Raw genomic sequence first — 27,238 nt, forward strand, 5'->3', positions numbered from 1 at the left:
TTATACCATTAAGTATGAATCACTCTCTCCCTCTCCTCGTTTGATATGCTTGTCCACATCTCTCTCTCTCTCTCTCTCTCTCTCTCTCTCTCTCTCTCTCTCTCTCGTCTCTCTCTCGTCTCTCTCTCTCTCTCTCTCTCTCTCTCTCTCTCTCTCTCTCTCTCTCTCTCTCTCTCTCTCTCTCTCCCTCCCTCTCTTCACGGTCACACATGCAAATTAAAAAAAGACCAATGATATACATTTTTCTTCCAGTTTGTGAAAAAATACATAATTGGGCTACCCTGAATAAATAAAAGTCCATAAAAAATGAAATACTGTAGTTGATTACTTTATTGATTTTCACTGTACATGTTCAGTAAAGGGAAACATCTGGAGTTACAGATGTGTTACATGGACATGTATTAACACTTCATATAGACAGACATCTGTCCTTAAAACAAAGAATGGTTATGGTAATAAAACGTACTAAGACACAGAATCAACGCTGTCCAAAGCGCCAGAGAAAGGATTGAAAGACAATAGATTCACTTCACTCTATTTCTCCGCTGGCATTATTTATCAGACGGGTAAACTGAACAAAAACAAACCGGTTTAAATCTTTCTAGGATAATGATAATCGCCCGCATGCGATATAGCCACTGTTTATGTCCACGTCATAGCAGGGACTCCTGGCTACGAAGGTGGTCATTAAATAAAGTGCTCCAGAGAAACTAAACTCCCATATCAATTTTGAAATCCATGAAAGGCCAAATACAATCAACTCTGCACAGACATGATTCATTGACCCTTTTGAACAATACCCAGTGACTCTAGGCCATCTGTCTTGGTAAAAGAGCTTGTATTTCTCTGCAGTGAGCGATACAGGTTCAGTTGCCTAATTAGTGTTGGCTCGCGTATGAGAGGCTTTGTGTTCACTGTTTTCAGAGACACACCAGCTTCAGTAAAAATAATGAGATTGAAGTGAGTGATTGGTAAACAAGAGGTGTGTGTGTGCGCGCACCGATATGCCTGTGTGTATTTGTGACATATACAAGAATATGTGTGAGTTTGAGAAAGAGATTTGGCAAACCAATTACTCACAAGTGCTAAGTGAGTGAGAAGCGGCAGGCGGCACAACACAGCTTATGTTTGGCACAGTCAATATCCCGCATCAGTGCAATGCAGCAGGCAGATCCTCCTTAGACCTCGAGACAACATTTACGTACAGCCACCCCCAGAGAGAAAGATGGAACCTGCAGAACTATGGCTAAAACTGTTCTAAGAACAGCATTATGTAGCCTGTTTTCTACCAATATTTTCAGGCGACAGTGGTTTTTTGCAGTTTCAAAATTTGCCACAAAGCTCAGTGGCACAGTTCAAAACACAGTAGTGGTTGTAAGATGGTGCTTCAGTACTGAGATACTACAATCAATAAATGGGAACAATAGACTTGCATTTTGTTGCAACTACATTCATATTACTATGTTACATTCAACATTTGCTCTGAGTAAACTACTCCCTCCCAGCAAATATTCTCTGCCTCCAACATACTATTATTATTTGAGGTCAGGTGCTAAATTAAAAAAACATCTATTGCTTAAAGAGGAATTTTGTTCCATATCTTCCAAATATGTAAATCATGAATTTCAGTCTTTCTCTCCAGAGTATGGTGGCTGCTCAAAGTGTTCTACTTCACAAAAGGAGCCTATCAAATTATATAAAGCGCTTGTCACAGCATACAGATACAAGTATGAAAATAACCCCTTTGAGAATTATGCATTGGATTTTCCCATTGAGAATAGGTTAGTTAAAGCAGTCAAAGAGTTATATCATTGTATAACCACAGTATTACGGAAACCCAGAGAGGACATGTGATTTTTTTTAAAGTTCCCTCGTTATGTCGAGATCAAGACATATTAATTTCATAACAAACGTTGTTTTGTCGAGATCACGAGATAATCAAAAGTACAACGCATCATCCATTCATTTCTTCAGATGCACGATAACCACTTCATCAAGGAGCCCTGTGGCTGTGTTGATCGCAAAGTGAGGCATTTAAACCCTGAACGATGCCTGACACATTTACAGTGGGTGAGCTGCATTCCTGACAGGCTGATCAGATTACATTTCAACCTCAGAAGCTGATAAATCAGGATGCTGCCTTGTAGGCTGTTTCATAGGTAAGGCTCCTTGCAGGCAGATTAGCCGTCAGCGCTGTAAAGACTGATGCATACAATCCAAAGTGGGTGAGCTCTATTTCTGGCAAGTTGATCAGATTCAATAGAAGCCTCCGAGGCTGATAAATCAGGGTGCTGCCTTGTAGGCTGTTTCATATGTAAGGCTCCTTGCAGACACCCTACTAGGCAGCATCCTGACTTATCAGCCTCTGAGGCTACTGAATCAAATCAGCCTGCCAGGAAACGAGCGCACTCAATCTTGATCATATACATAATGCACTGACTGCTAATCTGCCTGCAAGAAGCGGTACCTATGAAACACCCTACAAGGTATCTGAGACTGCTATTGAATCTGATCAAGCTCTGAGGAAGAAATATAATCTTATCAGTGAGGAATTGAGCTCACACACGCTGTAAATGGTAATATTATCCATAAAACATTAAGTGACCCTTACAATTATACACATTAGTTATGCAAGCTAACAACCAGCATATATAACAAGCTAGCTAGATAATAAGACTACCTAGCTAACACACTCACAAGACTAGCTGCATTGTTGCTTGCATGCAATTGGCATACCACCTGGGAAACAAGCCAGCCTTTCAGGTATCATTCAGGGCTCAAATGCCCCATGAAGGCTCAGATGCCCCAAGCACTCTTTTATTTTGAACCTTTATTTAACTAGGCAAGTCAGTTAAGAACACATTCTTATTACAATGACAGCCTAGGAACAGTGGGTTAACTGTCTTGTTCCAGGGCAGAACGACATATTTTTACTTTGTCAGCTCAGGGATTTGATCTAGCAACCTTTCAGTTACTGGCCCAATGCTCTAACCACTAGGCTACCTGCCACTCTTAGCTCAAGATAAGGGACATTTAGCTTGCTAACATTCTAATTTATAAACTGTCAATGAGCAACATGTTAACATGAAATGTACCATCCCTTAGTGTTGCAATCAATAAAAATATATGTGCTGATCCACCATGGACTCTACCGCCTCTGCCATAATGTCAATCTATCATCAATGCGTCTCCTCCTATTTATACAAAACAACTTTTGTTATGTCGTGTTCACGAGATAAGTAAGTTATCTCGCCATGACAAGGATTTTTTTATTGTCCTCTCGGGACTTCCGCACAGTATAAAACCTTGAACCATCAAGAATAACTTTCATAAACATAGGCAGCAATGGTGGAAATCAGCATTTGCGGAGCAATAAAATACTTAACACACAGTACTCATATAATCACAAGCTTTTTCTCATATTTAGCAAACTACAAAATGCCACTAACTCTACATGTCATCTACTCAATTCTAATTTGGCCTCACCTGCCACTGAATGATGTTTCATGTCTGATACTGTCCAATAACATTATGCAAAAACTGCCTTTACTGCAGAGGACTTGCCGAGACACAGTGATGTTCGAGGATGAGCTCATGTTCTTCTACCTACTTCCTGTCAAAAATATGACTTCTTGTCAAAATGATGACACTTCCTCCCAGCATCAAAGTAAGGCTTGGCCACCTCATTCAGAGTTTCAAGTCAACATAATTGATCAGTTTGGCTTCCACTGCAAATTGTGCTTAGGAGGTATGTCCCAGAATTGTTAAGGCTTTTTTTCTACACAATACCAGACATTTTCTAAATACTATCCTGTACTTATGACATTCAACAGGATGTTTGGATGTTAGAGCAGTATTCAAGCTTCAAATATTCACAAAGTAGGACAATCAAGTTTCAAAATAAGTTGAGGAATTGGCCTGATATTGTATTTAACACAACGCATGAGATGTCATCTCTTGGGTGGAACAGGCAAGGTTCGCAAAGCACATCTTCTGGTTTGAATCTGTATTTAAAATTCAGACTAAGACATGATATTATAGTTTTTCTTTCCATAAAACCCATATTGATGTTAATGTATTAATTAAGTTTAAATGTTGTGTATTTTCAGTTTGTTTTAGGTATTTTTTGTTTGTTTAAACAGTACAGTATTGGTTAGTATGGTAAGCCCATATATAATTTAAAAATAAGTGGCTTTGTTTATTTTCAGGCATTTCCTGAACAATGTAAATTAAATAAAAAAACACTTTTTCTGAAAATAATCTCTGTGGGCAACACTGATCGCATTACCCGACCATTAATAGCAATGCTCTGCGAACCTAATCTGGGTATGGTGGCCCCTCCTCTCTTGTCTGACAGAGAGAGGGCCTTAGAGGCTAAGGGGTTAGCTTTAGCATTTGCAATGGTTACAGGAGCCAGAGGGTGGCTGCAGCAAGCAGGAGGCAGGGCCCCAGGGTGGAGGCCAAGGAGGCAGGCAGAGGCCCACTGTTGATCACCAGCCTGTAGGAGACCACCTCCACCTTGTAGCCGTTCTCCGTGGCCATGCAGCGGAACACCCCCTGCTTAAGGGGCAGGTCAGGGGTTGGTTCCAGCACACAGGAGTCTCCAATGATGAAGCAGGGGTAGTGCTGGATACAGTTGTCCTTCTCCCAGCGGTAGGTGGCGTGAAAGGAGCGCACGGGGCAGGGGAGGTTAACGGGGCCATCCGAGTCAATCACCACCTGTTTGGGGTTTGTCCTATGGGTCTTCGGTGCTGTGGGGGTTCAGATGGCACAGCCTGGTTAACATTGATCTCACCCAAATTAAATACTTACTTATGGGCCCCCTAGACTAGAGAGTAGCCTATGGTTTCATACATATGGATTGTTTACATATATACGGTAACAATCATAGGTGAGTTCAAAATGGGAATGGAAGGACAGGATTGGCCTTGACTGCTGCATTATGTGACAAATGTGTGGGTAAGAGGCCACACTATAGTTGTGAAAAAATATACAGGTTATTGTAAATTATAACTTTGCTCTCAGTTAGTAGGACAATTGTGACTCAAACCCCGGTAAACCTAAAACCAGACTAACGTGTACAAACTGACACAGAGATGCATCTATTTTATTCTGTGTTCTGATACTTGCTCTCTCTGGAAAATATCAGCTAAAATAACAGATTAAAATATAATATCTTTATATACGATATTGCATCACCTTTCATCCTCCACTCCCTGAGTTTAAAAAACACTGTTCTAGGAATGGAAGAAAGGGAAACAGTCAACGGATATGTATGACAGCTGCACTGAGACTGCGACCAACAGAAGTAAATGGAAAAAAGAGACTGCTAACAAAGACAGTATATATCCCATCATTTGTTTGGATTATTAGAGGTTAATAATATGGTTGAATCTATTGGGCTTTGAAGTGAGGGCAAACTTTGATATTAGACCACCCAATGGGTTTGAGCATCCGCTCAATTATATGATATCATCTTCTGAGTTAGTCTCCTGAAAAAAGGTTCCTTATTTCAGTTAATAAAGATACAGAGAGTCAGAGTGGAGGCGGAGGAGCACTCACCAGCAGCTTCACCACAGATAGAGGCATTGGAGTGGTCCAGACTCTGAGTGAGTGCCCTACAGTACGAAACAAATTATTGAAGGAACATCAAATTAGCATGTACCATTTTGAACAATCAACCATTTTATGTGAATGAAACAATTATCATAATAATAATAATAATAATAATAATAATCATAATAGTAGTTGGAACCTCGACACTCGGCAAGAAATTATATGTTATGGCTGGTATTGATTGTTATTTTTTTGGTACACTGCATGTTTTCCATAGGTATCTAAACTGTATTCCAGGAGTGACATCATCACATCTCATACCCAGTGCTGATGTTGTATCCAGCTGGGATGGGTGTGCACCTCCTCCTGGCTGCGTCCCAACCACAATAGGGATCCCGAGACAGAATGCACTCCCTGCAACTGTCTCCATAGCGACCGCAGTCAGCCAATGGTATGCGCTGGACCTCCATTGCCGTGCCCACATAAAGGTGGCCCTGGGGGAGAAGGCAGGGAGACACACAGTGGTTATGACTCGAAGTGCATTGTTTAAATGGATTGGACTGCAGCTACGTCATAAACCAATTATTCTACGGATATTAGTGTGAGCTGCTAAGGAGTGTTCGCTGATGGTCTCACAGTACCTTCTTAGAGTCGATGGCCATGCTTAGAACAGGACCCTCGTTGTGGAAGAGGGAGTACTGGGATATGATAAAGGCCTCCTCGATAGTGTGCAGAACCTTGAGCACTTTCCCCTGTTCTATCACCAGAAAGAGAGAGAACATTATCAGAGGAGAGAGAGACACCATGGTCGAGACCTGTTCCTTTTTATGTATCCCGGAAACTCAGTGACTATTTTTGATTGAATATGGCCCCAGGTTTATAATAGCACATGCTGCCTTTTTCCTCTACTGGTCAATTCATCAGTGGGTGACTTACGGAGAGGAGCCGGCCTGTCCTCTCTTATCTCCTCCCCACATTGAGAGGCTATTACTTCCCACAGAAGACTAACTGCTCTAGTTTGTTATTAGGCCCTCAGAGACCCATGGCTCTGTTCACAGCTCTATCACTACTTTCCCTGTGGTAGCGACTGACTTCTTTATCAGAGCACATCGATTAGGCTGTAGGTACTTTTTATTTTATTTTAAATTCAGTCAATTTATCTGGGATTCATGCCAAAATAGCACTCTTATAATAAGCCCCAACTCATGCCAGCATTGAGCAAACAACTTATTTATTTACTTTTTCAAGGAGACTACGTCTTCTAAAAGATAACTTTTAAATAGGTTACACCAAACGCCTGTACATGGGATACAGCTTGACGGCAAAAACACACACACACACACACACACACACACACACACACACACACACACACACACACACACACACACACACACACACACACACACGCACGCACGCACGCACGCACGCACGCACGCACGCACGCACGCACGCATGCACGCACGCACACACACACACACCTGTTCCCAGGTACAGCACACTATAGTGCTCGTCGTTTACTGCTAGTACAATGGCAGCGACAGTGTGTGTGAAGTGATCGTCGGTGGGCAGGTTCAGTGGAGCACCCCCGACCGGACGAATCACGTCCTCAATCTCCGGGTGGTCCCTGATCACCACTAGGGTCTTAGGGTTGTGGGCTGCCGTGGAGTTCTTGAAGGCACACTGGGACAGGAAGTGATGTAATGAAAGTGATGTAATCAGGAAGGGAGACAGACTTAGGCTGTGGCTTTGCCTTAAACAATAATTTCACAACCAGCGTCTGTCATCTGCAATTGTTCCAAAATAGAAACACAAGTCTTCCACTTCCCCAAAATTGACGGACTCACATGCATGAGCTTATGCAATTGGCCTTTGTAAAATGACTTTGATTGGCATTACAAAACGTTAATTAAAATAAAGTTAATTTAACTGATTCAGTGGGTGTCTTACTGTGCCAGGGCGATGTCCAATCAGAGGACTGCTGTAGCCCTTCAGTTTGGACGTGGCGAAGGCCTGGTCAATGTCCTCGATGGAGTAAGCACATATCACTGTTGTGTCCCTGGTCAACCAAACAATACAACACTTAAAAGCCTTCCTTCCTTCTACTTACTTAATTCAAACTCAATGTGAATCGGAATGTTGTTAGCAATTCAATCACAGACTGATTACTATGACTGATTACTATGACTCTCTAAAAGGACGTAAAAGATTTAAGGCCGCTCAAATATGCTAATAAAAGCCCTCAAGCTCAAAAATAATTGGCCGCCTCCACAGAGCATAGCCCACTTCTGATTCAGAGGGGTTGGGTTAAATGCGGAAGACACATTTCAGTTGAAGGCATTCAGTTGTACAACTGACTAGGTATCCCCCTGTCCCTTTCCCTTTGAAATACAATCAAATATTTTCCTCACTGAAACTTTTCATTGCTGTCCATGTCTATCCAGCTCCTGTGCCCCATTTGGATGTGCTGTTCATAATTCCTCCTTTCCTCTGATTATGTTGTTTGTGCAGCTCATTCCTCTCCTGCATTTTAAGCATGATACAGTCTTAAGCAGCCATATGGGTTGGAGGGTGTTGAAGGTGTAAGGTGTAAGGTGTCTACTCACCAGGCGTTGGCAAACAGGCCGTACATGACCCCAGTCCTCTTCTCGTGGGCCACGTCAGACAGCACAAAGGCCTGTCTGATGTTGTTGTACTGCTGGGGGGTGCTACCCGCACCACACATCACCCTGGCCTTCAGGAAGGTAGTCCACGAGTCCGCCAGCAGGTTCTTTATGCCCCCCTCGTCCACCTGGAGACGGACACACAGTATACAACAGTACACCATAACATTAAAGCTGGAACCCTTAGCGGTGAAACTGCCAGGTTCGTTTGCAATATTACAACAACAAAGATGTTACTTCAAACAACAAACCCAGTTTTGTCTCCCCTCTGACATCATTGCACGGGTGAACATCAGAGTATGTGCTACGTTTTCTTTTTACCATGAGGCTGGATGCTCATCTCTTCTGTTTAGAAAAAACCTCAACAATAACAAATGTGCATGGAGTGACCAGTGGTGCTGTTTCTCCTTTCGCGGAGCTCAGCTTTAATACGCAATAACGTTGCAATGCAGCTGATATAGTGATGTTGTTGTGGTTACCATGCAGATTCGGCCGATCCGCGACCTGTAGGGCTCCTCGTCCACCATGGCCGTCTTGTTGATCTCACTGAAGAAGAAGTAGATCTCCTCCTTGTGTTTCTGAGAGGCTGGCATCACTGCTGCTCCACCAAACTGGGGGCCTGCAGCAGGAGAGAGAAAGGACTTCCACCAGTGCTTGAAGTGGACTGAAATAATACTCGTTATATTTGGGAGCTGGTACTCATCACTATTTAACAGGCACTATGTTATAAGCGCTAATACTCAATCAGGTAGTGAAACATTTGAAGCCAGTGAGCACCAGGCCAACTCAGTCACTGGTTGTAACTATCTGGGCCCATTTCAAACTAATGCATTTCATTCTAGCAGGGCCATCTAGTGTGTACGGAGACAAAGGTGTATTTAAAAAATACATTGTGATAAAAGTGTTTGCTTGGAAGTTTCATAGGCTAATAAAGACTTCCAGTACATAATACAGGGAGTTCAAACATTGTATGACTATCATAACTGTGAACTTAACTTGTGATCTTTAAAATGGAAGAATTCATAGGGATTACATTTCTCCATGCAGCATGTTACAGTTACAAGATATTAGATCATATAGACTTGCTATTTCCATGCTCATCCATTCCAGTGCCTCATGCAGCTCTCCTACATCATTATAGTCCCATGTTGCTCTCATCCCACTCACTCTGCAGCCACTTGGTCTCAGTCTTCAGGAGCTTCTGAGTGCCGTAGGTCCGGCGGATAGAGCCAGGGTGACGCCCCACTGCTGACAGAGCAGAGTATAGATTCCCATCTGAGAGCGAGAGAGAGGGGGGGTAAAGATAAAGAGAGAGATAAAGAGGAGAGAGGGAGAGAGAGAAAAACAGAAGTTAGAGTGAGAGATAAAAAAATAAGTCAACAGAAGACAGCTGACTGCGCCAACACCCTCCCATAACCGTATTACAATTACCCCACTTAGGGCACTGTCTCCATAGCAATAAGGGCAGTAATTTGGATCAAGACATTAATGGTTCAATGAGAACTGAACGTTATCAGAATGCTGCACCACTCTAGCAAATGGCTCATTGGTTCATCACTCCAGTCCAGCCTGGTCTGCGCTATCCCAGAACCTGATATACAAAGTAACCTTGCCATGATTCCGATAATACTGTGAGTTACAGCTTCACTACATGTCGTGAACCATCTGTAGTACTATAGTACCATTTTAAACAGATCTCCTATCCCATACCAAAGCCAATGTTGAGGATCTGATTGGTCTGTATAATTATGAACATAATGGCTGGATGGAGGGGTGAGGGACGGGTTTGGTATTGCGCCAATAGCAGAGTTTCCATGGATGTTTGGCTGGAGTGTCTGTCTGTCCTCTCATCGTACCTGCGGACAGACTGACGGACCTCTGGGAGGGGTAGGGAGGGGAGATGTCAGAGGCTGGTGCCATCTGTCCATTGGTGGGGGCGTCAGTCAGCACAGTGTCATTTACCTATGGAGAGGAAATTACATCACAACCTCACAAGCCATATCCTGAATGCTCTTACCTCCTTGTATACAGTACAAATAGAGATATAAGTTAAAGTTTTTATTGAACACTATTACCAACTTTTATAAAAGTGATACAGGAGATAAGTAAGATGAAAGTGTGACCGTTGTGAGAACACTGAACACATGTTGAAGACAATAGCTATTCTATTCATCATCATGTCAACTTACCAGCAGCCAGCATTTGGGGGTTCCTGCATTTGTCCCGCATACCACAAAAGTGTCATTGACTTTCTGAATGACTGTTATGAAATTGTCACACTCCAACTGTAGCAGAGAGAGAGAGAGAGAGAGAGAGAGAGAGAGAGAGAGAGAGAGAGAGAGAGAGAGAGAGAGAGAGAGAGAGAGAGAGAGAGAGAGAGAGAGAGAGAGAGAGAGAGAGAGAGAGAGAGAATATTGGAACTGATCCATTTTCCCTAATTTGGCAGATAGCGCAACAATTACCTCTGCAGTACTGAGGGAATGCATTGTCTGCATAACTTCATATGCATTGCATCACTTATTCATTAAGTACACTGGCAGGACTTATATCTCAAGAGAAACTTCCAGATGGAATTTGTTTCTGAATACCAAACACAGCATTGTACCGTTACCCTGTCCCAACCTTTAACCTTTGGGACAGTTTCTACTGGTGTCGATATCATGTTGATATTATGTCTCGGTTTAATTAATATTCTCAGTAGCAACAAACTTTCCTCACTGTAATGATGGTGATAATGATGATGAAGATTGATGATGGGGATGATGGTGGTGACCACCTACCTTTGGTGGGTCTGACTTGGCGATGCAAGCTGCCTTTGCGTTTTCATCGGTTACCACAGGGATCTGTAATAATATAAGATACATTCCAGGATGTCATACAATTTATCCATAAGTCGTATGCAAATTAGGCCTTTTTAAATACTCAATTAACTGCAATCAGATTCAGTGCTGATTGAAAATGACAAAAGTCTGGTCCTGTACCATAAACGAACAAAGGGAGGATTACTTTACTGTCTCTAATATTTGATCAACTACGCGTAACTATAGGGCACAGACAATCAGAAGTCACAACACAAATGATAGGCTACCTCCTGCTCATGTTTGTCGAGTCAACGTTGACATTATTAGCTCAGTGTATTATCTATTTTGTATTATGGTATCCCAGTAGGTCTACCCCGAGGGGTGGTAATGGAGGGGAGGTACGTGAGCCGACGCTGGGTCCCTCTGCTGGGAGTATGCGAGCTGGGCACACCGACACAGATAGCTCCAAGTGGAGGTAATTAGTGGAAAGTGCCAACCAGCCGTGGAGGCCAAATAAAAGGAGCACTGTGGCCCACCACGAGGGAGAGACCGACACCGAGCAAATGCAGAGAAGAAGGACTGAGCCAAACCTAAGTGAATTTTCTTTGTTATGTTTATTTTCTGTCTTAGTAAAGTTGTTTTTGCGGACTAAAGCCTCCCTGTCTCTGTGTCAATCTCTGCACGCTCAACCCAACACCTCACGGTTTACCACATACGGTGGAGAATGTGAGCTACTCAGTAGCTTTGGCTGCAGTGAGGTCAAGTGTACAGAGATTACCATGGAGGAGCTGGTGGCTCAGTTCATCCTCAGCCAGCAGGCAACAGCCAGCAGGAGCAGCACCAACAAAACCGCAGACTGGCAGTGGAGGTAGCCCAGTTGAAGGTTGGGAGGGCTCAGGAGTCTGGCCCAAATCAGTTCCTGGTTCAGTTAAGGGAGGAAAATGACGTAGAGTCGTATTTGTGCACCTTCGAGAAGACGGCACAGAGGGAAGGATGGCCCAAGCCCAAATGGGCCAGCCTGTTGGCACCCTACCTCTCTGTGAAGGCCCAGAATGCCTACTTTGAATTGAACGCTGACCAGGCCGCGAATTATGAGGGACTCAAATGGGAGATCCTGAGCCATTATGGGCTCAGCCTCGCCCGCCGTGCACAACTGGTCCACGACTGGACCTTTGCACCCCACCCTTTCCCCCCGTGCTCAGATGAGCGACCTGGTGCACCTGACCAAGGTCTGGCTACTGACAAAGTACCGCCCCCCCTGATGCTCGACAAGTTCGTCCTGGATCAATACCTTCGGGTCCTACCATACGAGATGAAGAATACGGTGAGCATGTAGAACCCCCAGAGCCTGGAGGAATTGCTGACCACTGTGGAAATTCACCAGAACTCCCAGGACCTTCTAGGGGCCCGAGCAGAGAGAGGGGGACAAACAACACAAAGAGAGGCGAGGGGCTGAAGGGGGCCTGGACGGAACCAGCCGAGACTGTGAAGAAGGAGGATGACCCAAACCGACAACGTCGGCGGCTGCTGGACCCAGATCAGAGACACTGTTATGAGTGAGGTTAGCCGGGGCACCTCGCATGGAGCTGTCCCAGCCGGGAGGAGGCCATGCCCACCGCATCCCCCAGCTCTGGGGTAACCCGGATGGCGAGTTAGGTCACCTCCTGTTGGGCGCACACAAAGACAGCTTCATGGAGGTGGAGGCCCTAGACGGACCTCCCGACTCTGGAATCCTCACAGGTCAGTTTGGGATGGCCCAGTTAGAAGACCCCAATCTCCAGAACGCTAGGGGCCAGGTTATTGCGGTGGATGGCGTACTATTACCTGGGGTAAGTGATTGGCGTTACCCCCACTTCGCAATCAAGCATAATTTATTGTATCAGGCAGTAAACCATAATGGGGAGGCAAAAGATTTGTTACTCATATCCAGCCAGTATGTTAGGACTGTGTTGCAGCTTGCCCACACCCACCTGCTTGGGGCACACCTGGGATGGAGAAAAGAACCGGTTCCACTGGCCCGGAGTCAAGTGTGCCATGGAAGACTACTACCATAGTTTCCCGGAGTGCCATATCACAGCTCCAAGGGTACAGTATAGAAACCCTTTGGTTCCCTTGCCCATCATAGGAGTGCCATTCGAGTGGGTGGCAATGGATCTGGTGAATATGTTGGTGAAGACCGCGAGGGGACACCAATACATCCTGGTAATCGTGGATTACACCACCCGGTATCCTGAGGCAATCCCGCTATGCATGGTGGCAGCAAAAGGTATCGCATGGGAGCTCTTCCATTTATTTAGCCGGGTGGGTATTCCACAGGAAATCCTGACAGACCAGGGCACCGCGTTCATGTCTCGTGTGACGAAAGATGTCTGCAATCTGTTACGAATAAAACAGGTGAGGACCAGTGTGTACCATCCACAAATGGACGGGTTTCAATAAGACCCTAAAACAGATGCTGAAGAAGGTCATCGAGAGAGACGGGAGGAACTGGGACCAGCTGCTGCCCCACCTGATGTTTTCAGTTCACGAGGTACGCCAAGCATCCACTGGGTTCTCCCCCTTTGAGCTCCTGTATGGCCATCAGCCCCGCGAGCTGCTGGACCTAGCCAAGGAGGTCTGGGAATAGCAGCCGACCCCCCCCCCCTTCGCAGCATAGTCGAACATGTGGAGGAGATGAGGGGGAGGATGATGGCGACTTGGCCAGTGGTGAGAGAGCGTCAACTATAAGGTCCGCCAACTGGGGCGGATAAAACCCCTCCAGCTTTACCATGTGAACTTACTGAAGAAATGGCACGCACGTGAGGTGCTGTGCGTAACGTGGACCCGGTCACAGCATGGCACGCTCACTGTCGAAGTTGCAATGGGGGAAGACCTCAGCCCGACCCAACGACAAGAGTTCCGAGAGTTAGTCCAACAGAATATGGCCGTGTTCTCCGAGGTGCCAGGGCTCACGGATCTCGTGGAACATCATATCCACACACGTCTGGGAGAAAAAGTGCATGAGTGGCCATACTGGTTACCAGAAGCCCGGAGGGTGGCGAACCAGCGGGAAGTGACAACAAGGAGTCCCACAGTGAGTGGTCTAGCCCCATAGTGCTGGTTCCGAAACGGGATGTAAAGCGTCCGCTTCTTCAATGACTTCCGGGGTCTGAACGAAGTCAGTAAGTTCGATGCCTACCCCATGCCCCGGGTGGACAAAGTGATTGACCGCTTGGGGATGGCGAGATACGCCAGCACCTTGGACCTGACAAAGGGGTCCTAGCAGGTGCCACTGGCAGTGGCCTCCCGGGAGAAGACTGACTTCTCCACTCCGGGGGGCTATACCACTACCGAGTTCTGTCTTTCGGGCTCCACGGGGCACCAGTGACCTTTCAGCGACTCATGGTCCGCATCCTGCGGCTGCACAGTGAGTATGCGGCAGCTTATCTGGATGACCTAATTGTGCACAGTGACAGTTGGGAGTCACATCTACAGTAGATTTGTACCTAACTTTGCCGCAATAGCTTCTCCCCTCACAGACTTAACAAAAGCATAACTACCCCAGACGGTGCAATGGACGGAGGACACAGAGGCAGTGTTCCAGGCCCTGAAGGATGCGCTATGTTTGCACCCGGTACGTGAGCTGGGCACACCGACACAGATAGCACCAAGTGGAGGTAATTAGGGGAAAGTGCCAACCAACCGTGGAGGCCAAATAAAAGGAGCACTGTGGCACATCGCGAGGGAGAGAACGGGGAGAGACCGGCACCGAGCAAAAGCAGAGAAGAAGGACCCGATCTTTGTTATGTTTATTTTCTGTCTTAGTAAAGTTGTTTTTGCGGACTAAAGCCTCCCTGTCTCTGTGTCAATCTCTGCACGCTCAACCCAACACCCCACGGTTTACCACAGTATGTTGACCTCATAAGCCCACACTATATAATCACTTCCTTCCGATTAGACAGAGATGAGATCTGCTCTATAAATGTATGCATGACCCATCTCGTGCTACGGAGGCTGTTGAACTAGGTCGACAGCTGCTGCCTCCTCTTTAAGCCAGTCTCCTGTGCCTGCATTGGGTTACTGTGTCACCACCACCGAGTATCTCTGTTCATCTCTATGGTTACCAGCAACTCACCTGCAGGTCGCGGACCCCCCTGTCAGTGAAAGTCAGCACGTAGATCACTGTCTGGCCCCCCACGTACAGCACATTTGTGCCCTCCTGGTGGTACACTGACATGTAGTTCTCCGGTTTCGAGAAGTGGTACCTGGCCGGCTCTGTGGGCCATATCAAAGTAAATTAGGAGAAGGTGTTGTTACAAATTCGTTATATGATATACGAGTAGATCAGTGTCATTCATTAATTGGATTTAACAAGAATGTATTAATTGAGCTCTTTGGTGTGGTCATGTAACGTCTAAAATAAAATTCAAAAAGCTGCCAGTCTACCTTTTGGCCCAAGTCTTTTAGTTTTGATATGAGGCTAAAGCTGTACAGATCAGAGAGAGAGTCTCTACTGAAATTGAATTGGTTGCCATGGTTAAGGTCAATTTACCCTCGGGACTCCTATTCCTACAGGCACAAGCAAATCTGACACTAGTGTGTCTACCAATTCAGTGACTGACGTTCTCAATGATACAGGAAAGTAGACCACAAGTTCCTCAATTGGCCGACAAAAGAGTGGCAAATGGCGCTGTCCCAGGTGTTGACTTAGGCTTTAGTAATTTAAACCTCCATGTTGAGAGGAATGTAATGCTTCATTTTAATCAATCAATTTAATCTTTCTGTTTTGACATGTCTCTGTCGGGTACACTAAGACTGAATGTCGTTAACATGACATCCCTTTATAGGTTTGTATAATATAAGTTTGATATGTCAAGAAAATACACCATGTTGTTCTGTATTTGACTGCTGATCTGCCAAGAGGAATACTGTCCTTTACACCTGTAACGACTATAGCGTCCGTGCATCTTAAAACTTGATAGCCCTGTTTCTATTGATTGTGAATATATGAGACCACTGTGCAAGGTGTGAGGCATGAGTTTGAAAATATAATTGTTAGTTCGCGGAATTCTCATAAATATTAATTGGGTTGGGTTGTGTGGATGTGTGTTTGCGCGCGCTTGTGTTCGCGTGTGTTAATGAGGTCCTGGAGCTAATGCTGCTGCTCTGTCCTCAACAAGCGTCAGCTACTGCAGTACCTACCATCAACGCGTCAGCTCGTGCACCTGCATTGCAGTTCTGCAGCGCGAGCTAAGTATTCACCATAATGCTGGGTTTTAACTGTAATGTAGTGGTTTTGTAATACGTTCACTGACATTGTGTGTTTAAGTAAACTTAATGGCATTACATGCAGAGCTCCCTCGACACTCTTTTCAATTAGCACGTATCATTTAGCCTTATATTTTGTCTTGAAGACCAAATGAGGTGCAGATCAGAAGAAATATCCGGGCATTGATCACAAATAACAGCTGTCTGATTGGTAAACAACACCAGGACTGCGTTTCCATGACAACTGGCAAACGTCTACCCACTGCGCTAGGTTGAACCTCACACATGGATTATTAATGACCGAAATGGCAAAACGTGCAAAACTGCGAGGCTGTCAAAACACGTAAAGGACCAATGCAGCCGAATTTGGTGATGTTGACTTCAACAGGCAGGCTAAAATTCCATCCCACCAAACGGCCTTTTTAAACAGGTCTTACACTAAAGGGGCATTATCAACTTTTATTATTTTTTTTTTTACAATTTCACAGTATTATTCCAACCTCATATTGTGGAAATATATATAAAACACAGGCGAAATATGTTTGACTGCACTGGGCCTTTAACATACAGCCTCTGCATTGACATGCTGATGTGCGCTCTGAATTCAAGATTAGATGTCTTCGTAGGAGTGGGTCACTATTGTATAGGACAGGCGACCCGAATAATCAACGCCTAAATAGCAATAATAGGCTATCTTAATTAAGCTAATTTCTTGTAAAACACAATTGGTTCTGAATAATTCCACCGTTCCCGCTGCCATAAACCTGTTCCAAACGTATGAAGAGTTCTGTCCCTTCCATTTAATTACAATGGAATAGGCAACTGGGCCTAAATTAGCCCACATGAAGATTAATCTAATCGAATACACAGTGCTTCATTTATTCCATTTAATCTAATACAAATTGCTTATTTTATTTCCTTTAGTTGAGAACTGGGACGCATAAATTTGACAAATCGGCTATTCAAATTATATAATTATACCAAGTCCAATATGTTTTCTCTCTCAGCACATTATTTGCGTTTCTCTGAGATCCGTTCTCATTGACACAATGCCTTTCATTCTGTCAATTTAATATAGCCTACTATCATTATTAGGCTACATTTCTATTTTGTTGGTATAGCCTGTTTTGTGGAACATTTTACATGATTGTCTGCCTTGAATCATGCATGATGCCATGCATGTATAAACGCGTGATGAGGAAAGTGATCCACTACTTTGATTTTCAAATAGACTACAGTCTATTGTTCATTGTTAATCTAACTATTTCCATGGAGGAAAAAACAAGGTTCTCGCATATACCCTAATACACAGACAGGGCGTATCTGACCACTCTAAACGCAAATAGCTAAATTAGCACATACCTTTCACAATGAATTTCAGCCGAGGTGATTTTTCGGCAAAAACCATGGAAAAAACGGTCGCCAATATGATATAATTCATCATTCCACGTCCTCAATGTGCCCGAACCCTTTCATGCGTGAATTCCAAAACTCTCTAATAGGTTGACCACACCGCTGGCGTCGCGTGCGCGAGCATTGCAAAATAAATGTAGAAATCTATGTTATTCAATTATTGTACCCACACTGCTCAGCGTGTCAACGAGCGTCTGTGTAAAATAGAACTCCTTTCTATTTCTGATGCAGCGTGCCATATCCTCATTGGTTATACCCACATGGGTGATTGAAAGAAGAACTGTGTTGCAGGTCAGTGAAGCAATACTATGAAAGTTTAGATGCCAATCTCCATTTAAATTCAAAGATGAAAAAGCCTGGAAGGAGGAGAGATGACTAGAAATGATTTGGTTGACTGTTTTATGTGTGGATTAATTGTCGGAGTAGAGGACCTTGTGCATTTCAGGTAAAATAACAACTCAATGTTTATATCCCAGGACAAATTAGCTAGCAACAGCAAGCTAGCTAAATAGGACAAATTAGCTAGCAAATGCAAGCTAGCGAGCTAAATTGCCACAAAGGTTTAATGCTTTTCGACCTGTTCCTAAATGAATGCTTTTGGTTCAGAGTTTGTTTGATATTTTAACTTGCGTGTCGCAATCACGTTTGGTGTAGGAGGACAAAATAAATGTATGCATGATGGCGCACGTTGGCGCATGATGGTGCACGCGCGCAGCCGGTTTGGGTTCCGTGTAACGGTCACCCCAGTGTGAGTTTTTTTATGCACATGATGTTAGAACGTTCTCTCCATTCCAGAATGTGATTATTACGCAACAGTACATTTCATCTGCTCTGCCCTCAAATCAAAGCATGCAGCCTGTTTTTATTTATAGGCTGTTTTCAATTTGTCAATTTCAAATTATTTTCTAACCATTTTTTAATTTTCTAAGAACAGTTTGAATTGAGGTGTGTTCCGCCTCATTCAGTCACATAAAAGTAGTCACTTTTACTAACACGGAACCCAAACCGGATGCGCGTGTGCGGCATCGTGCATACATTTATTTTGTAAGAGAGATTGTAAGACAGAAATAGTAGCTTTATGCGTGCTGTAAGTTACGACATGACACGTCAAGATGTAATGGAGTGTCAGTTTTTTCAACTTTTCTCCAATACTATAGAGCCATTACCATGCTGGTCAACGCTTGAATAGAAACCTAGTTCACACCCCCAATTTTGAAGTAAACACAGTCGCTACATCCCAATAGTTTTCTTTGTAGCCTCGTTTGAATGTTGCGGTTGCGCACATTTGTATGAAATGGGGTGAGTTTACGTTATATGGTGATTGGCATCTAAACCTTTATAGTGTTACCACGACAACCGGCAACACAGTTCGTCTTTCAATCACCCACGTGGGTATAACACGCAGGTTAAAATATAAAACGGTCAACCGAATCGTTTCTAGTCATCTCTCTTCCTTCCAGGCCTTTTCTTCTCTTGACTTGATATTGCGATTGGAAACTTTAAAAAAGTAGGTGCATTACCGCCACTGACCTCGTTCGTCTTTCAGTCACCCACCAATGAGGAGATGAGAGAGGCAGGACTTGCTGTATTTTGAAGCTACCCTGGAAAAATGGAAATACATCTTATATCACTAGGTCGTTTTCTGAGTGCATTCCACAAAGCTGTTTATCATGTCCTCCTTATCCACTGCCCCCATTTTAAGGCTATAGTCAAGCACGCAGTCAGTCTGGTTTGATTTTTCTCTCTCCCGTCAGATGGTCCACCTTCCCTGTGGCTCACATGGTTGCTGTATGGACAGTGGAGAGGACATGGATGTCTCGTTTGTCATGTCACTTTACTGCCAGCTGGAGAAGAAAAAGAGGGTGGCAAAGAAGGGAGTTGCAAACATAGGATCTGTGCTCCAGTACTCTCTTAGGGAGTTCTTCTTTACTCTCCCCATGAGAAGGACTGTCACCAGGAAGGTATACATTTCACTAATTGTGGTTGTCCCCCCCACTCCTGGCTCCCTCTTCTCCTGTAGCTCCAAGGCATAGCGATTAGTCTCTGCTATGTCTCCCACCAGCTCCTCTGTCAGAAACAACTTGAAGCACTCTGCCTCAGATGGAAATGGCAAGGGGCGGTGCTCTCCAGACTGGGACTCATCAAAGCAAACAACAGGGCCAGGAGGGGTGAAATGTCTGACAGCCTTCCAGCTAACACAGAACTCCTGTACTTCATCCACTGTCGGTCTGCCTCCATCACCACCAGCATCTTCAAAGGGAACTAGGACGTTGTCAGTGGACAAGGGGTCCTCGGATTCAGGGTTCTCAATGGCTAGGGGGCAGCTCCTCACTGTCACTGTCAGAATCTAATTCCTGACTTTCAGACACATTGTCAGAATTTTTTTACATCTCCAGAATTTCCACATTTGTGAGTTGTCTCCTTTTGAAAGACATTGCTAATGCTACAACTTAACTCACTAGCTACATCCATAAAACAACAACACCGAATGGCTCAGAGTGGGAGTGAGAGGTTACGTGATTGACTGCCTGCGCTCGCCATTTGTATCAATAAATCACTATCAGAAAATGTTTTTTTGTGGTAATTATTGATATATTTACTGTTTTATTAACATGTTTTTCAATTACCGGTGATAAATCATGCATTCCGATTCTTGCATGGATTGTAATAAGCACATAGTATGTGTGTAAAATACTTTTTTGAAGGTTGTACTGATTATGATGAGCTAAGATACTTTCAGCTATGTGTGGAGCCATGTTTGTTGACATACAATGCATTCTGGGTTTCACGTAATCGTCTTTCGCACCAAAAATGCTATAACAAAAGGAGGTGAGTAAGGGTACACTCATTTTTTGAGAACTTAAGTGAATGGTGGGAATTGAACGATGGTAGACGACACACCCCTTAAACATGCATACTATAAACAGACCAAACTCGTCTTGTCTTCTCTTATTATCTCAGGTGTCTGTGAGGAAAAGAAGCATGGCTGCGCTCTGAAACTAATCGTTATCGAATTACTTTTGATTTCGAGAAAATGTTTTACTCAATCATTTCTATCAATGTTAAGCTCACGCGTGATGTGATTAATTATACATATTAATTGCTATTAGCTAATTCATGTTGTAGTTTATGTCAGCCGAGAGTTAGAAAATATGACCGGTTGTGTTACATCAATCTTTCCTCAGTTAGCGCTAGGACAAATGTAGCCTATGTTTCACACGTTCCAACACACAGGTGTGATCGTTTGACAGTGGTCCCTGAAGAATATGATCACACTGCCAGCTAGCCTACTTCAGCAGTACTGTATCATTTTAATCATTTTAGTCAATAAGATTCTTGCTACGTAAGCTTAACTTTCTGAACATTCGAGACGTGTAGTCCACTTGTCATTCCAATCTCCTTGCATTAGCGTAGCCTCTTCTGTAGCCTGTCAACTATGTGTCTGTCTATCCCTGTTCTCTCCTCTCTGCACAGACCATACAAACGCTCCACACCGCATGGCCGCTGCCACCCTAATCTGGTGGTCCCAGCGCGCACGACCCATGTGGAGTTCCAGGTCTCCGGTAGCCTCTGGAACTGCCGATCTGCAGCCAACAAGGCAGAGTTCATCTCAGCCTATGCCTCCCTCCAGTCCCTCGACTTCTTGGCACTGACAGAAACATGGATCACCACATATAACACTGCTACTCCTACTGCTCTCTCTTCGTCCGACCACGTGTTCTCGCACACCCCGAGAGCTTCTGGTCAGTGGGGTGGTGGCATCGGGATCCTTATCTCTCCCAAGTGGTCATTCTCTCTTTCTCCCCTTACCCATCTGTCTATCGCCTCCTTTGAATTTCATGCTGTCACAGTTACCAGCCCTTTCAAGCTTAACATCCTTATCATTTATCGCCCTCCAGGTCCCCTCGGAGAGTTCATCAATGAGCTTGATGCCTTGATAAGCTCCTTTCCTGAGGACGGCTCACCTCTCACAGTTCTGGGCGACTTTAACCTCCCCACGTCTACCTTTGACTCATTCCTCTCTGCCTCCTTCTTTCCACTCCTCTCCTCTTTTGACCTCACCCTCTCACCTTCCCCCCCTACTCACAAGGCAGGCAATACGCTCGACCTCATCTTTACTAGATGCTGTTCTTCCACTAACCTCATTGCAATTCCCCTCCAAGTCTCCGACCACTACCTTGTATCATTTTCCTTCTCGCTCTCATCCAACACTTCCCACACTGCCCCTACTCGGATGGTATCGCGCCGTCCCAACCTTCGCTCTCTCTCCCCCGCTACTCTCTCCTCTTCCATCCTATCATCTCTTCCCTCTGCTCAAACCTTCTCCAACCTATCTCCTGATTCTGCCTCCTCAACCCTCCTCTCCTCCCTTTCTGCATCCTTTGACTCTCTATGTCCCCTATCTTCCAGGCCGGCTCGGTCCTCCCCTCCCGCTCAGTGGCTCGACGACTCATTGCGAGCTCACAGAACAGGGCTCCGGGCAGCCGAGCGGAAATGGAGGAAAACTCGCCTCCCTCCCTACCTGGCATCCTTTCACTCCCTCCTCTCTACATTTTCCTCCTCTGTCTCTGCTGCTAAAGCCACTTTCTACCACTCTAAATTCCAAGCATCTGCCTCTAACCCTAGGAAGCTCTTTGCCACCTTCTCCTCCCTCCTGAATCCCCCCCCCCTCTCTGCAGATGACTTCGTCAACCATTTTGAAAAGAAGGTCGACGACATCCGATCCTCGTTTGCTAAGTCAAACGACACCGCTGGTTCTGCTCACACTGCCCTACCCTGTGCTCTGACCTCTTTCTCCCCTCTCTCTCCAGATGAAATCTCGCGTCTTGTGACGGCCGGCCGCCCAACAACCTGCCCGCTCGACCCTATCCGCTCCTCTCTTCTCCAGACCATTTCCGGAGACCTTCTCCCTTACCTCACCTCGCTCATCAACTTATCCCTGAGCGCTGGCTACGTCCCTTCCGTCTTCAAGAGAGCGAGAGTTGCACCCCTTCTGAAAAAAACTACACTCGATCCCTCCGATGTTAACAACTACAGACCAGTATCCCTTCTTTGTTTTCTCTCCAAAACTCTTGAACGTGCCGTCCTTGGTCAGCTCTCCCGCTATCTCTCTCAGAATGACCTTCTTGATCCAAATCAGTCAGGTTTCAAGACTAGTCATTCAACTGAGACTGCTCTTCTCTGTATCACGGAGGCGCTCCGCACCGCTAAAGCTAACTCTCTCTCCTCTGCTCTCATCCTTCTAGACCTATCGGCTGCCTTCGATACTGTGAACCATCAGATCCTCTTCTCCACCCTCTCCGAGTTGGGCATCTCCGGCGCGGTCCACGCTTGGATTGCGTCCTACCTGACAGGTCGCTCCTACCAGGTGGCGTGGCGAGAATCTGTCTCCTCACCACGCGCTCTCACCACTGGTGTCCCCCAGGGCTCTGTTCTAGGCCCTCTCCTATTCTCGCTATACACCAAGTCACTTGGCTCTGTCATAACCTCACATGGTCTCTCCTATATCATTGCTATGCAGACGACACACAATTAATCTTCTCCTTTCCCCCTTCTGATGACCAGGTGGCGAATCGCATCTCTGCATGTCTGGCAGACATATCAGTGTGGATGACGGATCACCACCTCAAGCTGAACTTCGGCAAGACGGAGCTGCTCTTCCTCCTGGGGAAGGACTGCCCGTTCCATGATCTCGCCATCACGGTTGACAACTCCATTGTGTCCTCCTCCCAGAGCGCTAAGAACCTTGGCGTGATCCTGGACAACACCCTGTCGTTCTCAACTAACATCAAGGCGGTGGCCCGTTCCTGTAGGTTCATGCTCTACAACATCCGCAGAGTACGACCCTGCCTCACACAGGAAGCGGCGCAGGTCCTAATCCAGGCACTTGTCATCTCCCGTCTGGATTACTGCAACTCGCTGTTGGCTGGGCTCCCTGCCTGTGCCATTAAACCCCTACAACTCATCCAGAACGCCGCAGCCCGTCTAGTGTTCAACCTTCCCAAGTTCTCTCACGTCATCCCGCTCCTCCGCTCTCTCCACTGGCTTCCAGTTGAAGCTCGCATCCGCTACAAGACCATGGTGCTTGCCTACGGAGCTGTGAGGGGAACGGCACCTCAGTACCTCCAGGCTCTGATCAGGCCCTACACCCAAATAAGGGCACTGCGTTCATCCACCTCTGGCCTGCTCGCCTCCCTACCACTGAGGAAGTACAGTTCCCGCTCAGCCCAGTCAAAACTGTTCGCTGCTCTGGCTCCCCAATGGTGGAACAAACTCCCTCACGACGCCAGGACAGCGGAGTCAATCACCACCTTCCGGAGACACCTGAAACCCCACCTCTTTAAGAAATACTTAGGATAGGATAAAGTAATCCTTCTCACCCCCCCCCCCTTAAAATATTTAGATGCACTATTGTAAAGTGGCTGTTCCACTGGATGTCATAAGGTGAATGCACCAATTTGTAAGTCGCTCTGGATAAGAGCGTCTGCTAAATGACTTAAATGTAAATGTAAAAATCACATGCGTGTGATTAGAACACTCATTTAGAATGCTTATTTAGAATGGCCACTTTCGAATGACGCAACAATCAGCATTTGAGCTGGCCACACTTTTTTCCAGAAACTATTTACACAAACACAGTCCTGACAAAGTTATGTCCAGAATGTGAGCAGTTATTTCTGGATGCAATGTTCAGATATTCACAGAAGTATCTATAGCATAACACAATCATCCAAACCGGGAAAAATTTAGGCTACCATTTATCTACCATCTTAATGGTAGTGTCAGTGTATCCCATGGTGGCAACCATATCAAATCAAATTGTATTTGTCACATACAGATGGTTAGCAGATGTTAATGTGAGTGTAGCGAAATGCTTGTGCTTCTAGTTCCGACCATGCAGTAATATCTAACAAGTAATCTAACCTAAAAATTTCACAACAACTACCTTATACACAAACACAAGTGTAAAGAAATGAATTAGAAAATGTACATACAAATATATGAGCGATGGCCAAACGGCATAGGCAAGATGCAGTAGATGGTATAGAGTACAGTATATTGGTGGGGAGTATTTGATACACTGCTGATTTGACAGGTTTTCCTACATACAAAGCACGTAGAGGTCTGTCATTTTTTATCATAGGTACACTTCAACTGTGAGAGACGGAATCTAAAACAAAAATCCAGAAAATCACATTGTATGATTTTTAAGTAATTAATTTGCATTTTATTGCATGACCTAAGTATTTGATATATGAGAAAAGCAGAACTTAATATTTGGTACTGAAACCTTTGTTTGCAATTACAGAGATCATACGTTTCCTGTAGTCCTTGACCAGGTTTGCACACACGGCAGCAGGGATTTTGGCCCACTCCTCCATACAGACCTTCTCCAGATCCTTCAGGTTTCTGGGCTGTCGCTGGGCAATACGGACTTTCAGCTTCCTCCAAAGATTTTCTATCGGGTTCAGGTCTGGAGACTGGCTAGGCCACTCCAGGACCTTGAGATGCTTCTTACGGAGCCACTTCTTAGTTGCCCTGGCTGTGTGTTTCAGGTCGTTGTCATGCTGGGAGACCCAGCCACGACCCATCTTCAATGCTCTTACTAAGGAAAGGAGGTTGTTGGCCAAGATCTCGCGATACATGGCCCCATCCATCCTCCCCTTAATACTGTGTAGTTGTCCTGTTCCCTTTGCAGAAAAGCATCCCCAAAGAATGATGTTTCCACCTCCATGCTTCATTGTTGGGATTGTGTTCTTGGGGTTGTACTCATCCTTTTTGTCTCATCAGACCACATGTGTAGTTCTGGGCTGATCCCTCACTTCCGCATGATTATTGATGCCCCATGAGGTGAGATCTTGCATGGAGCCCCAGACCGAGGGTGATTGACCGTCATCTTGAACTTCTTCCATTTTCTAATAATTGTGCCAACAGTTGTTGCCTTCTCACCAAGCTGCTTGCCTGTCCTGTAGCCCATCTCAGCCTTGTGCGGTTCTACAATTTTTAGCCCTGATGTCCTTACACAGCTCTCTAGTCTTGGCCATTGTGTAGAGGTTGGAGTCTATTTGATTGAGTGTGTGAACAGATGTCTTTTATACAGGTAACGAGTTCAAACAGGTGCAGTTAATACAGGTAATGTGGAGAACAGGAGGGCTTCTTAAAGAAAAACTAACAGCTCTGTGAGAGCCGGAATTCTTACTGGTTGGTAGGTGACCAAAGACTTGTCATGCAATAAAATGCTAATTAATTACTTAAAAATCATACAATTCGATTTTCTGGATTTCTGTTTTAGATTCCGTCTCTCACAGTTGAAGTGTACCTATCGTAAAAATTACAGACCTCTACAGGCTTTGTAAGTAGGAAAACCTGCAAAATCGGCAGTGTATCAAATACTTGTTTTCCCCACTGTACATATGAGATGAGTAATGTAGGATATGTAAACATTATATAAATTGGCATTGTTTAAAGTGGCTAGTGGCACATTTATTACATCAATGTTTTCATTATTAGAGTGGCTAGAGATGAGTCAATATGTTGGCAGCAGCCACTCAATGTTAGTGATGGATGTTTAGGGGGCGGCCCGTCAGGAAGTCCAGGACTCAGTTGCACAGGGCGGGGTTGAGTCCCAGGGTCTCGAGCTTAATGACGAGTTTAGAGGGTACTATGGTGTTAAATGCTGAGCTGTAGTCGATGAACAGCATTCTTACATAGGTATCCCTCTTGTCCAGATGGGTTAGGGCAGTGTGCAAAGTGATTGTGATTGCGTCGTCTGTGGAACTATTGGGGCAGTAAGCAAATTGGAGGGGGTCTAGGGTGTCAGGTAGAGTGGAGGTGATATGGTCCTTGACTAGTCTCTCAAAACACTTCATGATGACAGAAGTGAGTGTTACATGGTGATAGTAATTTAGCTCAGTTACCTTCGCTCTTTTGGGAACAGGAACAATGGTGGCCCTCTTGAAGCATGTGGGAACAGCAGACTGGGATAAGGATTGATTGAATATGTCCGTAAATACACCAGCTAGTCTGAGACACTAAAGAAGAGCATTCACAGCAACTCCGGAGTGATAGATATTTAGACACTTTTAGCAAAATACGATATTTACATAATACAGACCTTGGCATCTGTTATTTTAGATATAGGCTACTGTATCTGCAGCATATGCCATACTTGTACCCATCGCCTAGATTAATTAGTCATTGTCACCTAAAACTACATTTTATTTCCCTTCTTATAAAATCCAATCAGGAGTTCCACAAAATGATTTCCCAAGAAACGGTGACCCAGCACCTTTCTATAATTAATACAAAATAAAATATGTTTGGTAAGTGTAATGGATGAGACTTGAGAATCTTTAACCGTGGCGTTTTAGCACCACTCAGTGGCCAGCATCTGGCCAGATAATGGGAACACAAAGCATCATCGTTATTTTATCACCTGGAATTCAGACACAAGGGCCCCAATTCAATCAATTATAGGTAAAGAAAAACTGCACTGTGGGTTCATCAAAGGTGTTAACCATGTTAGAACTCAGTCACCAGACACATTCTTTCTCTTGT

The 27,238-nt window shown here is 44.9% G+C and overlaps 1 protein-coding gene across 1 annotated transcript; it reads right to left on the reverse strand.

Moving 5' to 3' along the window:
- Window positions 1-312: 312 nt before the first annotated feature.
- LOC123996376 (semaphorin-7A-like) lies at window positions 313-17,859 on the reverse strand. Its single transcript, XM_046299760.1, has 14 exons — window positions 17,630-17,859; window positions 15,135-15,274; window positions 11,000-11,062; window positions 10,409-10,504; window positions 10,076-10,181; window positions 9,387-9,494; window positions 8,699-8,838; window positions 8,163-8,347; window positions 7,507-7,615; window positions 7,038-7,239; window positions 6,198-6,313; window positions 5,878-6,050; window positions 5,563-5,618; window positions 313-4,751 (listed from the first exon to the last, which is right to left on the reverse strand). The coding sequence occupies exons 1-14, from the start codon at window positions 17,709-17,711 to the stop codon at window positions 4,405-4,407; spliced, it is 1,923 nt and encodes a 640-aa protein (XP_046155716.1). The 5' UTR covers window positions 17,712-17,859; the 3' UTR covers window positions 313-4,404.
- Window positions 17,860-27,238: the final 9,379 nt, after the last annotated feature.

This window comes from Oncorhynchus gorbuscha, linkage group LG15, assembly GCF_021184085.1.
Source record: "Oncorhynchus gorbuscha isolate QuinsamMale2020 ecotype Even-year linkage group LG15, OgorEven_v1.0, whole genome shotgun sequence".
Lineage (NCBI taxonomy): Eukaryota > Metazoa > Chordata > Actinopteri > Salmoniformes > Salmonidae > Oncorhynchus > Oncorhynchus gorbuscha.